This window comes from Cheilinus undulatus, linkage group 4 (assembly GCF_018320785.1).
Source record: "Cheilinus undulatus linkage group 4, ASM1832078v1, whole genome shotgun sequence".
In the NCBI taxonomy this organism is placed as follows: domain Eukaryota; kingdom Metazoa; phylum Chordata; class Actinopteri; order Labriformes; family Labridae; genus Cheilinus; species Cheilinus undulatus.
This window is the reverse complement of record NC_054868.1, coordinates 33,664,385-33,679,866: the sequence shown is the minus strand read 5'-3', so window position 1 is coordinate 33,679,866 and position 15,482 is coordinate 33,664,385. Positions and strand designations below refer to the sequence as shown.

Genomic DNA, 15,482 nt, shown 5'->3' with positions numbered 1-15,482 from the left:
GAGAACATTCCTGATTTATAACATCCTTAAAAGCCAGAGCATTAAAAATGCCCTCTGTCCTTAACAGATTAAATTTGGGAAGTCAAATTTTCAAGCTTGACTTGGTGGGCTAATTACTGAGCTACAAAATGCTAGCATGACTGATTAGCTTGCCTTGACATTTTATCCCTGCGATCTGTAAAGACACATCATCTCACATATCAAGTTTATCAGAAAATCAGATTAAAGCTCGGATGATTTCACTTTAAACAGTAATTATATGTGTGTTTGCAGTTGCAATTTGCATTCATTGCAGTCAGGTGGACTCTGTTCTCCAAGGGGATAAACCCTCGTTCCATGCCTGTGAGGGGGCTTGAGCATCGGCATTAAACAAGACAGACTGGTTTTAGTTATATATCTATAATATGAATCCCACAATACACCATACATAACTTCATCTATTTTTACATTTGACAAATGACAGTAAAGGTACTTTTTTGGGAAAAACACTTTCTTTTCATCTGTTAACTTTCAAATACATCTTTGATGTACAATCTTATTTAAGAACCACGACCAATCTTCTGTAAGATTTTACAGTTCTTTTGATGATCACAAAACTCATGCTCTGAAAATCATAAAAAGAAAAGGGAACACTGCTCAGTGGAGCAGTATGTTGTAATTGAGCTGAGTGAACTTAGATCTCACTACAGAACTTGATAAAGATATCCAAGACAGGAAGTGGTTTTCAGCTTCTGATAAGGTCTCAAACTTGTTCAAATCTGACATTCACAAATTTGTGTTTTGTCTCTGAAAAAAATTAATTGTAGGAAATTTAATTCTTGGTTCATTAATGACCAAAGTTCTTCTTTCAATCAATGTATAATAATGACCATAACATTCAGATAACAGGTTGCACCAGTATATATGCCACGGTCAGTTTTTGAGCATCTCAAGAGGGAAAAAAGGTCTAAACTGTCCTTCTGTGTAATGATTTCCTTTTAGCTTATCTCCATCCACACTGTGCAGTTTCTTTGCAGCTGTGTAGCTTTTAGTACCATCTAATTTTGCCATTGAGAGTTTGCACCTCTGCAACCTATAATATGGTAGTTAAACTCCCAGCCTGCTGTGATTGTTGTGAAGTTGACAGACACATTCAGTGAGTCACTCAGCCCACCTCCGCTGGTCACTTGTTTTCCTTAACTGTGGAGTTGTTTCAATCAAACAGCGCTCCACAAGCTTTATTTTCTTAACAGCACACCCCTGTTCTCTTTAAATGCAGGTTTATGACCTAAGGAGGGAGGAAGGATGAAAAAAAAAAGGACCAATCCTCACTGGCCTGCTCCAGGTTGCTATGTATCATGGCCTACTGTGAGGCTTAAAGTAGCTGCTTGCGACGCACAATGAATAGGGGCCAATTTTCAGTCATGGCAGGTGGCGTGTATTGGGTGATGATGGCGGCGGCACTCCTGGTCAGCACAGCATGTGTCAGTTTCTGGTATGCTGGTTGCTCTGGTATATTAGTTGCAGCAAACTTTAGGAAAGACAGGTATTAGTGAAGCGTAAGTAAATATTAAACTCATTATTTATGAAACATTACTGAGTAATTTACTATATATGTCATTAAAAACACAATCATAAATGTTTGAATTTAGCATTAGTTAAGCATCAGTCAGGAAGAGTTAAGGTTACAAATGCTTTCATACATCAATAAAGAATTTCAAGCTGTTTAAAAAAAGCTTGATAAATGACATATAAATTCATTGATAGTGCATTGTGGATGGTGACTCAAGCTTTACTAATGCTTCATTAAAACATTTGTGGTTATGTTTATAAATGACACATTACATAATGCTTTATGAGTCAAGTATTTTTTTAATGCTTTTACTAATGCTTTAATAATGCTGAAGCTTGTAGTTATTATAAAGTGTTATCTAACTTTTATAGATGAAAAAAAATATTTTTTCCACCAGATTTCATGGTAAGACATACAGGATACTGAGTTGTATATCGTCTATCAACCTGATGATTCTGTACCCAAAAAAACCCAAAAAATGTCATCCTTTTTGATTTATTCATTGAGCCTTATTGGCTGTGGGGAAGACTTCCCTTGAGTTACCTTAGCCTGAAACAATGGTATATGGTCATGAAGAAGACAAAATTCTGTATGTTATGGACCTCGTTTAACCTTAAAAGCTCATGTGGCATGGATCCGCCGCATGCACAACCCTTTGCAAATTGCTTAGTAACTTTTAAACCGTACATTGTAGACTCAAACTTGTTTTTTTTTTCCCTGTGAAAGCTCTGCGTTGTGCCTTTCCAAATATGTTCTTTATGCATTCATAGCTCTTACAGAACATTTTCTTGTGAGCCTGGAGCTTGGCTGACTTCCCGGGGTCTCTGAGGACAGCATTTATTTTATTTATTTATTTATTTATTTGTGACATGGGACAATGTACATTAATGGACATAAACATGTAAATGTGCCAGACTGTAGCCATAGGCTAATTTCCATCTGTAGTCCCCAGCAGGATGATGGTATATACAAGAAAAAAGTACATTAAAAATCTACATAAGAATCAGACAACACCAAAACAAGACAACATAGATGATACAATAAATTCAAAGACCCAAATAAAACAATGCTTCGCTTGGGACAGAGCAGAGATAAATTGACCATTGCAGTTAAAGTGTATAAGGCATATGGTAAACAAGACAACAAGAAGTGACACAGTTTAGAAAAACACTAATAATTTTTGAACCATAACTCATAGACACTTTCTCTATTTTTTCTGAAAGCTGACCATTTTGCTGTTCGTTTGCTATCCTCAATGTCTCCATAGCACTTAAGGACGCCGTTCTAGCAAGCCCGCAACTTCGGTGACTTGTTGGGGTCTTAAAATATTAAATCCACTGTGTTGGATCCGATAATAACTGTCTTTTTATCCATTTTGATCCATTTTCAATCATTTACTTTTGCTTTCTTCAGGGGGTAGTGCCATATTTCCTGAGGGCAATGTTTACATGCAATGCATTGTGGGAGGGGCTGTCCTCCAATAGCAAGATGCTGCTTAAAGTAATGGCACAAATGAATCTAACTGCAAAGAAAGCACATGGACTTTTTTGTAAATATGTAGATATTTTGTAAACCTTAACTCACAGAATGTTTTTTTTTCACTGTTTTGTCCCCAAGAGATGGGAGACAAGTCTGTGCAAAGAAAATGCTTAGTCACTATTGTTTACTGTGTGTTATCAACAGAAATCTTTGAGTTTCAAATTCTGATTTGTTTTTTCTTTTGTCTTTAGAGTCCTATAACTTTTTAAAAATTCAAGTGAAATACTGTAGCAGATATATTCTTAAAGCTTAAGTTGTCCTTAAAAAAAAGAGGTTTAGAGCTTGACTGTGCACCATGGGGTTGATGTTTTACAAGCTTTTTTAGAAAAAAAGTCAAGACGAGACATGATGGTGAAAAAAATAGCTGTGAACTCTAAGGGTTGAAGAAAAACAGTTTATTTGGGGTTTTGGTCAACTGCAATACATTACTAGTAATCCTAGAATGTCAAAGCAATGTCTCTGATTGGCTGATCCCACCTTTACCTGCAAAACTTTACACAAAATGTGGATTTTGAATACTTTGTGCTGAAATGCCAGTATTAAAAGTTCTACTAAATCCAGTTTAGACCGGTTTTGTATTTGACAAAGGCGGTCTGACGATTTAATCACTCTTTGGGGATGGATTTTTTGTTGGAAAGTTTTAAAAACATTTGTGTATTTGTGGCAAAATCCTTGGCACCATTGAAAATGAGGGTTGCCCGTAATGCACTTCCCGAGGATTTAAATTTTAAAAATTATGATGATAATTAACACTTAAACTGTTCTTTTATTTGTCCTGTTTGTATGGCTTATATCATATTTATTGACCCCAGGCCAGAAATCCTGCAGTTTTGCGGGTGTGTTTTAGTTTTCTGCAGGTCTGTATTGCTTATTGTGATGTATCCCTTTAAATGTGTTTCTAGTTGTTGATTACATTGATATATATTTGGAAGCATAGTATTAGATAAAGGGAAAAAAAATACATTCCTTCTTTGTAAGAATTTCAATTCACAGCAGGTAAATGATCCACCATCATTCCCGCCTGCGTCCTGTACCAGAGGGTCAGCATGAAAAGAGCCCCACTCCTGCCAGCAGCAGATGTACAGCAGGGAAGCAGAGAGTCACCAGCTGTTAAAAGGCTGCTAGGGCATAAGGGGCTCTGACTCATGGAGATGAAGTTTGTTGCAGAGACAAAGTCTCACTAAGCTGCAGCGTGCTGTCTCTATGTGATGTGCCATGTCATAAAATGTGCAAAGAGAGTTGTTTGCTTTTTTTTTTTCTGGCTCATAAGAACATATGTTAATTTCAGTTTGTACCCCCGCTGAGGTGCACGGTCAAGCCATCAAAGGGCTCTGGGTGTAGACTGTTAACATGAGTTATGTTTTATGTATTTTCCTTTTGAATTTTTAACATTGTCTGTGTGTCTCTGTGCACATGTGAGAGATAGTGAAACAAACAGAGGAGGCCAAAAGTGGGGGGCAAGGCTTTGGATTTAAACTGACTCAAGGTCTCTCTAAAGAAGATGCACGATTAACATCTTTTTGGTTGTTAATATTTATTTTGACTCCACAGTGTTGGCATGATGCCAAGATGCAAAAACTTTCTTTTACATGGCAACACAAAGGCAACAGAAGGTTTTTAAATTAGGTAAAGATTGCCTAGAAGTTTTTCCAATGTTTTCTAACCAATCCAGGAAGTTCTAATTTATGTGCATGTCTTTTCCTTTTTTGACCATTACCACCTTTTGTAAATAACTATAATAGGTGCAGATGCTAACAGAAATAATAACAGGCTTCAAGCTGTAATTTTTGCATCATAAAGGTAGGTCAACCTTTTCATTTCTCATCTTAGAGTTGCTTTGTTTGATTAAAAGCTGCTTTTTTATCTTAGGTTAATAATGAAATATTCTATCAATCTTTAAATGATGCAGAATGTTCATAGTGATACTACTCCACATTCTTTCCAGCTGGGTAGTGTTGTGGAAATTTGCATTCACTAAGAAAACAAAATGGGGGTGGGAATGACATGCTTGACATCGACTAAATTTTCCCGGGATGACTGACACCTTAGCATTGTCTTGTCTTAGCATGTACACACAGCAGCATGGTATGACAAAACAGCAAGTCTCTGGTGGTGTTGTCACAGCTCTTGTTCAGTCTCACCTGCTCCCATTTGACAAACGCTGCCTGTCATTTGTGCTTGTCTTCTCTAATATTTGATTCCTCCTTTTCACAATGGAGACCGAAACGCTGAGATGCACAATAGCGTTCCTCCCCTCAGGAAGGTCTTGTGTCTCAACACGGCACTACTGACTTGCTAAATGCTTTGACATAATTACAGTATCCCGACTCTGTGTAATGTCTGCATGTGCGCTGCGAGTTTGCCCTCCCATCTAAACTCGGTGCTCAAACAGACCGCCCATCCTGTCATGTCAAGCCTTGAGTCAATAGAGCATCCTGTCAGTGTGAGTACCGCCTGCCAGCCTGTCAGACAGCCCCACCAAAGGCCCAGCGGGAGGCAGAGCTACTGCCTCTCGTATGGTATCATCCCCTGGTCTGGGGAGGTCAGAGAGGACAAAGATGAGCAGGTCATTGCTTCGTCATTTTTGCGCCTCATGGAAGACAAATATCCTTTGCTGTATGACAGGGAAGGCTCTGTGTGGAAGAAGTGCATTCAGGGTTCACAACAAGTTGATGTCATCATGGTTTATGAATGGTGTTGTGTTTTCCGGGGAAGATGCCTCCTCAAATACACAGTAATGCATAATAGAACAAGATCTAAGATACTTGGAATTTTCAATTTTTTGGAACTGAGAGGGAAGCTCAAAATATACTTGAATTACTGGACTGAATTAGAATATAGTAGACATGTTTTAATCATCTTTATTTAAAGTATGTTGAAGGGGTTTTTCATACACTGGACCACAAAACTACATAAAATAATAAAAAATAATTAAAAAAAGAAAGAAATTAAATTTCTCATCAGGAAACAAACAAAAGCTAAAGCAACTTTGCAGTGCAGCAATCATATCCAGCCCTGAAATAGGATTGTTATCAATTTTATCACAAGTGGAGATTAGCTTTAAGTAAGCAGTTTTATTGCAGCTTCCTGAAATGACTCTTTGTTTGAGAATACAGACCTGGGATTGATATAACTAGATGTTAGGAATGCACTGCATTGTATGCTAACTTGTCTGTTATTCAGAAATGGGGTCACAAGGTCAGGATTAGTGAGTAAAATGTTAGATTGTAATGGTTCAAAGAGCAAGTCATAAGAAAGAAGATAAAGAAAGAAATTCAGATGAGGCTAACGTGATTTAATTCCAAATTTACAGCTTAAACTATGGATAAAATCACTTGAAGTCTGCCTAAAAGGCTTTCTGTTCATTTACAGGGCTCCTAAAACTGCTGTTTTAGATGCAAGTGTGTTTTGTGATGTCAGTGGAATTTATAAAGCCCCTCAAACCATTTCTGAATTGTTCATACTGACAAGTATTAGCTCTGTAGTCCAGCTGAGGTTCATAGTAAGGGTGTAAATAACCAGTTTCATTACTATAACAGGCTCTCTTCATTCTTGAAGTATTGATTTGTCTATATCACAATGTTTGCCACAACAAAAATTTGACTGGATTAGATTCAGGGGCCTGTAGTCCATTTCAGACAATGTTTTGCACTCATCTAACACAATTCATTCTAACTATAGAAAAACAGGCATGTTTAATATGTTTTTATCATTTAATTGCTGAAACAATTTAGATTTAAATATTGTCCAAATATCTAGGTGTCCTCCTTGACTCCTTTTCCACCTTTAAAAAACATCAAAATATGACTATGTCTCTAAATTTAATATTTCAAACTTCTGTCATATTAGAAAGTCTCTGTCCATTGACGCAACTATTCATGTATATATTCATGTATTAATATTTCATGTTGTATAGCATCCTGGTGTCAGGCTAACAAGATTTTGATGAATCCACAAAGATCACTTTATAACCAAGCTTTAAAAATATTGTATAAGAAACCAAGACAGGACACTGCAATCTATTAAAGAAACACAAATCACTGAGTTTTGGCATTAGTTTAGTACATACATTTTTACACAATGCTGCTTCTCCACCGTTAAACATTTTTGTGCAGCCTTGCTCTGAAGTCCCTGAGCAGAGCCTAACGTTTCACCTCTAGCGGTGACTGTAACATCCCAAAACAAAGTTCTGCCCTTTCTCAGTCATCCTTCTCCTATATGGCCGTTTAAGAATGGAATCAATTTCCACACGATTTAAAGAATGCTACTAACTCACAACGTTTCACCCAAGGTGTTAAAAACTGGATTCTGAGTAATCAGTCTTGTCAGCACTGATCCTGTTTATTTCATTTAGCAGTTCCTTTGATGTGTACACCTGCAGCCTCTTCTGAAGAGCAGGGAATATACAACCCTGGTCAGTCATGCAAGTTATTATAGTTTAATAATTTCATAATGCTGCTATTGTATGCTGGTCATTTTATGTTGATTTGTGGTTACTTTTTTATCTAACTGTTGCCTTTAAGGCACTAACTCATGTTACTATTGTGTGTTGGTCATGCTAAAACTATTGCCTTCCTGTATTTCTATATTGCTGCTATTGCATCTGGTCACTTTATGGTAATGATTTGCACTTCCTATATCTCAGACAATAGGGTTTATCTATGGTATTTATCTAGTGTGTTGGGCCTCAGAATCTGGAACCAATCCATCTATTAAAAATATGTATATCCGTGAAGATTTTTGACAGCTTTTCCACTTTTATATAATTTGTACCGAGTAAGACTTATTTATCGTTCTTTATATTGATCAACAATGTATTTACTTTGTCTTGTCAGCTGTGATCTTGTCAGGTTCTTGTAGTGACTCGCTAAATCTGGTACAACAATGTTTTCATTTGCTATGTATGAATGATCAATATTATTGCGCACTGTCCCTTGATGAATGAATAAAATAAGATCAATTGTCCAAAAGTGAATCTCAGTTATCCTCCCCCAAGAAGTTGCCTCTTTGCTCAATAGCACCACTGAATTATTTGCCAGTTGATTCCTTTGCAGTGGTTAACTTTAAGAATTTTAAGTATCACATCGACAGCCATTTCTGACAACTATCAAATCACCATTAAACATTATGTGTCAACCATGCTATGGTCAAAGAACGACAGTCAAAGAATGGGAATGGCTTTCCCATGGAAAATCGCTGCCATTGCATTGCAACTAATGTAACTAAAAGGCACATAATAGAAGAAACCTCTCTGTTTATCTGCAGAGCCTGGATTGAAGGCTACTTGCACTGGAGACAATTTTTTTTTTTATCAGTGTAGGACCTTAGATGGCAGTCTTTAATAGAGAAGATAGAAAATTGTAGGCATGGCCAGAAAACAAAACTGAGCAGTCTGCCCATATGTGTCAATATTACTTCTATACAGCTGCCCCCCCCAAGAGTGATAACAACATAATTTTCATCCGCTGCTGCTACCAGCAATGTTAAAAGTTGAGGTTGACTCACAGCTGGGTAGAAACTGTGATAGGACTTTCCAAATAAAGGCACACTGTACCCTAAAGATGACTATGTGTATTTACTTCTTGACTTTCCATCGATTTTTGCAAGACTATTGTTCAATTGGCCGAAGGAGATCCAGACCGATGGGTCATTTACATCCCTTCTTCACATACACTTGGATTGACCTCCTGCTGTATAGATTCAGTTACATTTGCCAGTAAAACCATTCTCAATGAACCAGAAAAAATGCAACTTTAAAACCTAAAGTTATCATATATTAACTAAAATTTTCAGCCTTGAACACAAATATTTATGTAAATTCATGATCTGTGTAAGACTTTTATATTCAGTATGAACAAATTGGCCTGAGACACTGTAACCCAGATAGTTTTTGAAAGTTTTATAATTTTGAGGGATGGAGAAACATGCTGTTGCTTCTGGTATTTCTTTAAAGTTTGAAATACTTCTAAATGAAAATTAGTCTGCACTAAACTTTGGAGAGAAAAAAGGAAAATTTAGATGCTGAAGGACAAGTACTCACCTGTCGGCGCAGGTCCCTGGTCTTTTTGGTCATCTTGTCAATGGCTGAGTTCAATGGGTCACCTTTCTCTTTCCTGCCAGTCTGTGAAAAGAAACAAAAGACAGGAAAAAACAGGTTGAATCAATTGAAGCCTGTGACAAAACTGATCAATAGAAAAATGACAGTCCAGCTGTCATGGCACATGTGAGAACAACTGTATCTGATAACATGGCATCCTCTGCATATTTCAATGCAAACAGGGCATGTTTAGTGTAGATGTTACAAATACACTTCACACATAATGTGTTTACAGTACTGCTATCCTATGATTAGAGCAGTGTCAGTAAAAACATGACAACACAGTTTATGTTATTTTAGCTACTAGCCTATCTGGCAAGCGTTAATTTACTTGTCGCCAATTCCCCTGTGTGTTACACTACCAGCTATTGCCAACTCCTACTGGTGGCTTTAGGAGTGTATCGACGACCATGTGCTTCACCTGATACACGCAGAGTCACCGGCTGCTTCTTTATACCTGACAGCAGGGAGTTCCACTGGGAGAGCAGCACAGACTCCCTACTCTCCAGTTAACACACATCCTGACCAACCAGTAGGAGCTGCTAAGGCAGATACTACAACATGGACCCTTGCTGGTTTTCATACAGATACTTTGCCAATTGTGTTCAGTAAAGGAGGCTCCACTGCCTGCTATACCACCCAGGTGCCCCATTTACCACTTTTAAGCATTACTGTTTTTGCTCTGGAGAAAAGTGAGGTGATTTGTACCGCTCTTGTTAGAAGATTTCCACCTTTACTATCAAACTTGGAAGGAAGCATGGCCTCAAGGTTAGAAAAAGGCTGTCAGCGTCTTGGAGTGAACCATTTCTGCTTCAGGATACAAATAAAGGATCCTGAACTCTGAATGCTCTGTCTAAGGCAGGAGGAAGTAGTAAAATCCTAATGGTGATACTTTGAATGCTCTGGGTAACAAAAAGTGTCACTTTTACTCCAAAAATGTACACATCTTAAATGTTGCTGCCCTATTTTTTTCATTTTACACAGTTTCTGTCATTTATCATATTTTTTTTAACAATATCAGATACAATAGTAAACAATCTGGGCTTTTTCTCAACTAATACCCTTTAAATGATGGACCATAATTGCATATTGTAAAATGTCCAAAATGAAATTTAAAACCTGTTTTACCATCTAAAAAGTAAACCCTGTCCTATGTATTGGGTCTACCAATAAACATGAACAAAAAGCTGAAACATTCCCTTCTTTACTACAGCAAATTAAGTTGCCACTATCACACGGTGCATGCAAACTGATTGGTCCAGCAATCAGGGAGCTTCCTCTCATTGCAACCATTTTTGGGCTACCTCTGGTTCTACAAATTTTCCTCAAGGCCAAGACCGCAGTGTGCCAGGGTGAATGTATGTAACCTTAAATTTGTAACTTCAACATAGCTAAAACATGCACTTTTGAGCCTTGCGAGAGTATCCACATTGTAATCCAGGTTCAAACAATAAAAAATCCTGTCTGACATTTTCTTCTTTGCTAGTCTGTATCAGTTGCTAACTTATGTTCACATCAGCTTACAAACATTTATGGTGGTCTAGTAGGGCAGAACAGAACATAGAACACATTTTGTTTATTACTTTTGCAAAACAAGCTCTAACTAAAATTGCTATACATTAATCCCCCATCATTAACTTGTATTTCTGGTCAGGTATGGGGGCATATGCCAGTTCAGCACTATGCTGCATGAACCTTGGCCCTGTACTGCTCACACCTGTGCTGGGCCCATGCCCCATCTCCACAATACACACGGTCGCCCCCGGGGGTCTGGACCCCCCCCCCCCCCCCCATTGGGTACTGGGCACCCAGCATGCAGTGAGCTGGATCAGGCCCGGGAAAGCGTGTCAGGTGCCACTAAAAAGTGCAGCTGCCGTTCCCATATCAGGTAGCTGACCTTTCCCATCCCTGCTCTCCTGTGCATGCCAGCATTAGAGACATGGAGATCTCTGACTGTCAGTCAATGTCCTCACAAGAGTACATTTAGACTAGGAAGACCAAGGACCAAAAGACTCTAACTTTCATCCACATGTTCAGATACGTGGGACACCACAGTGCCTTGCTCAGCGAACCCGTTGCCTCATATGCAAGTCCAAGTTGTGCGTTTGATCTCAGCCTCCAGGGCATCCCCAAATGCATGAATCTTTATTTTGGCCCAGGAGACATGCATTCCCTTTGCTTCAGCCTCCTCACTCAGCAGGTTAAAAGGTTTCACAAGGACATCTACAGTCACTCAATGATCATCATCATCAGCAAAGTCCAGATCAGTGATCTGAACGTCACCAAATGACACTCCACAGTTAGCTGTCCCTGTTACCAACCCCATTATCCAGTCCATACAGGCACTGAAGAGTGTAGAGGCTAAGATGAACCCCTGCTTCACCCCAGAATCAACTGGGAAGAAGTCAGAGGTGGATCCACCGCACTTCACAGCCCTATGTACCAGCATATAGGGCAGACATCAGCTGGAATAGCAAATGTGGAATCCCATGGAGCTCCAGGATTCCCTAAAACATCTCTCCCAACCAAGTCAAACACCTTCTTGAAGTCATTACAGGCTGAAAGCAGCCCTCTACTGACTCCCTAAAGCATTCAGTGAGAACCCAGAGAGCCAGGATGCGGTCTACCGTAGACCTCATACAGTCCCCTCCAAAAGTATTGGAACGGTGGGCCCAATTCCCTTATTTTTGCTGACTAAAAAAAATTGGGTTTAACATCAAAAGATGAATATGAGACAAGAGATTAACATTTCAGCTTTTATTTCCAGGTATTTACGTCTGGGTTGAAGCACTTTTAAGATAGCACTCTTTGTTTGAACCCACCCATTTTTCATTTGAGCAAAAGTATTGGCACATATGACTGTTAGGTGTGTTTTACTGCCCAGTTGTGTCCAATGACACTGATTATTAAAACGACAAATCGACAAAACGACAAAACGACAAAGCGCTGAATGTCCAAGCTCAGTTTCAGATTTGGGTTTTGCCTGTGCAGACTGTATTTGTAGTTAGAGGTGTAACCAACATAAAAACCACAGAGCTATCTATGAGTGAAAAACAAGCAACTGCGAAGCTGAGAGAAGATGGAACATCAATCAGAGCCATTTCACAAACATTTGCCATAGCCAGTACAACCATTTGGAATGTCCTGAAGAAGAAAGAAACCACTGGTGTATTAAATAATAGATGTTGAATGGTTAGACCAAGGAAAACAGCCTCAGTTGATGTTAGAAACATAATGAGAGCTGTAAAGAAAGACCCCAAAACAACCGTTAGTGACATCAGCAACAATCTCCAGAGGGCAGGGGCGAAGGTATCACCATCTACTGTTCACATAGGACTTCATGAACAAAAGAAAAGATGATACACCAGAAGATGCAAACCACTCATTAGCAAGAAGAACAGGAAGGCCAGGCTAGAATTTGCCAAAAAGTAGAGAGATCACCCTCAAACATTGTGAACAAAGTTTTATGGACTGAAGAGACAAAGATGAACCTTTACCAAAGTGATGGAAAGGCTAAAGTTTGGAGAAAGAAAGGATCTGCTCATGATCCCAAACATACAAGCTCATCTGTGAAACACAGTGGAGGTAATGTCATAGCTTGGGCTTGCATGGTTTCTTCTGGGACGGGCTCGTTATTCTTCACTGATGATGTAACACATGATGGCAGCAGCTCATATTCATCTTTTTGTGTGAAACCCAAATTTTTCCAGTCTACATCAAAAATAAAGGATTTGGGCTCACTGTTCCAATACTTTTGGAGGGGACTGAAGCCAGACTGTCCAGGCTGCTGGTGTTGGTCACGGATGACGGATCCTGTTCAGCAGTATCAGTGCAGGAGAGAATAAGCCATCTAGAATATTGAAAACTATCAGACAAGTTCTTTTATCCTTATACACTATGCTGTATCTTTGTCTCTATTATTTAACTGAAGCCAAGTTTATAAAATAAATAGACTCAATTAATTATAAATAAAAGTTAGTCATAATGCAAGGTATTTTCAAATATTTTAAAGGGGAAGGAGCAAGATAAGACAATCTGTCCTAAAAACAGTAAGCAATGAGGGTGGGGCTTGACAAAGGGTCAACTGTGTATACTGTGAACAATATTAACAGTGGCTTTTGGTGTCTCTGATCAAGTACTTGAGAACCAACACAGGCAAACGTAAGGCTCATCCACATTTGCAAACTTGTGCTTTTATCACTATTCCCTTCAAGTGAAATATTTTGATAAAGTATCTTATAAATCTAGCAAGTTAGAACAAAAGATCAAGAGAAGCAATCTGCTTTAATATCCTCAGTTTGTTGTCGCCTTTTAATAAAACATTTTTGCAGAAGGAAAACTTGTTAGTAGGAGGATCAACAGATTGTAATACACATTGATTCTTTGTCTATGCCATACCAGCATACTGAATTAGTTGTGTCGTTGCCAGGCAACCATCAGACGGTTGTGTTCAGCATAGCATGAAGGCAGAGAACCAAAAATGCTCATCAGCCGTTGCAGGAAAAACAAATACTGGGTGTCATGGTCTCCCATTCATTGCAGCCTGTCTCAAATGAGACAAACTGACCACAACTGCACAGCAGCAGGGCTTTAAGTAAAGGGGCTATTAAGTTGTTGTCCTGTTTAATGAGACACAAAATGAGGCTGCTTATCTCACTGCTGCTGCAGTATTACTGCCCCCTTTTTTATAACCAAGTAAAACAGGATGCCTCACATCTATGTGAGGACTAAATGTGACCCAATCAAATACCCACCTGGTAGTAAACTCACCCAGAGGTTAGTACTGATTGTCATTTGACGCCGACATCACTATCAGGTTGTTAATTGACTGTTTCCACATTAGTTCTAAAGCAGATGGGGAGAGCTGTAAACTCAACATGTTGACAATGACAATGAGAGCTATTTCTTTGCAGTGTGATTTGGCTCAGGAGCTATGTGAACTGCACAAAAAGGGAACTTTAGAGCAAACTGGTACCCTTTCTGAGAGTTAAGAACAACTATGCAGACCTTTTTTTATTTGCTCTTCTTTTTACAAAAGCCACAACGTTCAAGGAGATGCCAACCTGAGGACAAACAGGCACAATCTTCCAGCTATTTCTTCTATTTGGATTAGTCACACTTCAAGCTGAATGTGTGTTTGAGTGCGGGAGTAGAGCTGTTGGGAATTCGCATGTGTGCAAGGTCACCAATTTAAAAGTACTGCTCAATGAAAAGAGCCTGTAGCCATAAAAACAGATCTGATTTACCTTTGTTTTGTCCAATGTATTGCTGGCTTGCCCTTGGCCATAGCACATATAGAACAGACTTTCTTTCAGATGGATGCTAAGCATTAGAAATGATAGAGAATGGAGTTCCTCTTAAAGCCATCACACAAAGCTGGCAATTTCAGGGAGCAATTTAGCTAACAAGAAGAGCGTGGCATGACAAGGTAAATCAGGGGTGTCCAGGCATTTTTCACTGAGGGCGACATATAGAAATATACAAGGATGTTGGGGTCACTTTAATATCCACAAGGTGAGTTATGCAAGTTTGTTAAACCAATATAGGACATGCTTAGTGACTGAGTATGCCTAAATGACTTGTGATTTGCGGCTATAAATACTTCTTTATTAGCACTCATTGCTGTTTTTATGTTTGTTGATGTGGCGGTTCTGGGATCCTCCTGCCCTTCCATGTGCCAACATGGAAAGTATCAAGCAGGAACAGTACACATTCCTGCTCTTCTTATTCTGGTAAGGAAAGCCTGAGCTAGGGAGAGAAGCAGCAAAATCCCCAGAGCAGAGCAGAGCAGAGCAGAGCAGGCATCAATGACAAATGAATGACATTGATTAGTCAGAGCAGAATGAAGGAGGAGCTGGGGTAGAGGAGGGATGCAGAGTGTGGCCAGGCAAGAGCAGTTCAAATACGGCAGCATGAGAGTGATAGGCCAGTGTGATTAGAGCAAATCAGCTGGCTGTCAGCTGATCTGGGCTGAGCTTAACACCATGGCCAGTCTCAACTAATGCTAAACGACAATTAAATGGCTGAAAAGGCAAATAGACAACTATTTCCAAGGTTTTGGGGATGCCAATCAGATTTCAGGGGGCCCTGTTTGGCCATAGCTGCCACTGGCTCAGCCCTTGGAATACTGTTGGTGCTGCTATTTGCTGGCTAAACTAATCAGTAAGTTAGAAAACATTACATTGTTATTATTTTTGCTTGCCAATATGTTTACCATGCACAATGTTGTCTCAATATAGTAACAAAAAGCACAGTCAGGCACAAGCTTCATGATCAAATTTTAATTCTAGAATT

At 39.0% G+C, this 15,482-nt stretch overlaps 1 protein-coding gene across 1 annotated transcript in view; it reads right to left on the bottom strand.

The window, feature by feature from the left end:
* The window catches only part of ctnna2 (catenin (cadherin-associated protein), alpha 2), a 514,927-nt gene that overhangs the window by 129,541 nt on the left and 369,904 nt on the right, over nt 1–15,482 (bottom strand). The window contains exon 8 of the mRNA XM_041786313.1: nt 9,132–9,212. Within this exon, the coding sequence (XP_041642247.1) occupies nt 9,132–9,212 (81 nt within the window). The remainder of the gene's footprint in view (nt 1–9,131; nt 9,213–15,482) is intronic.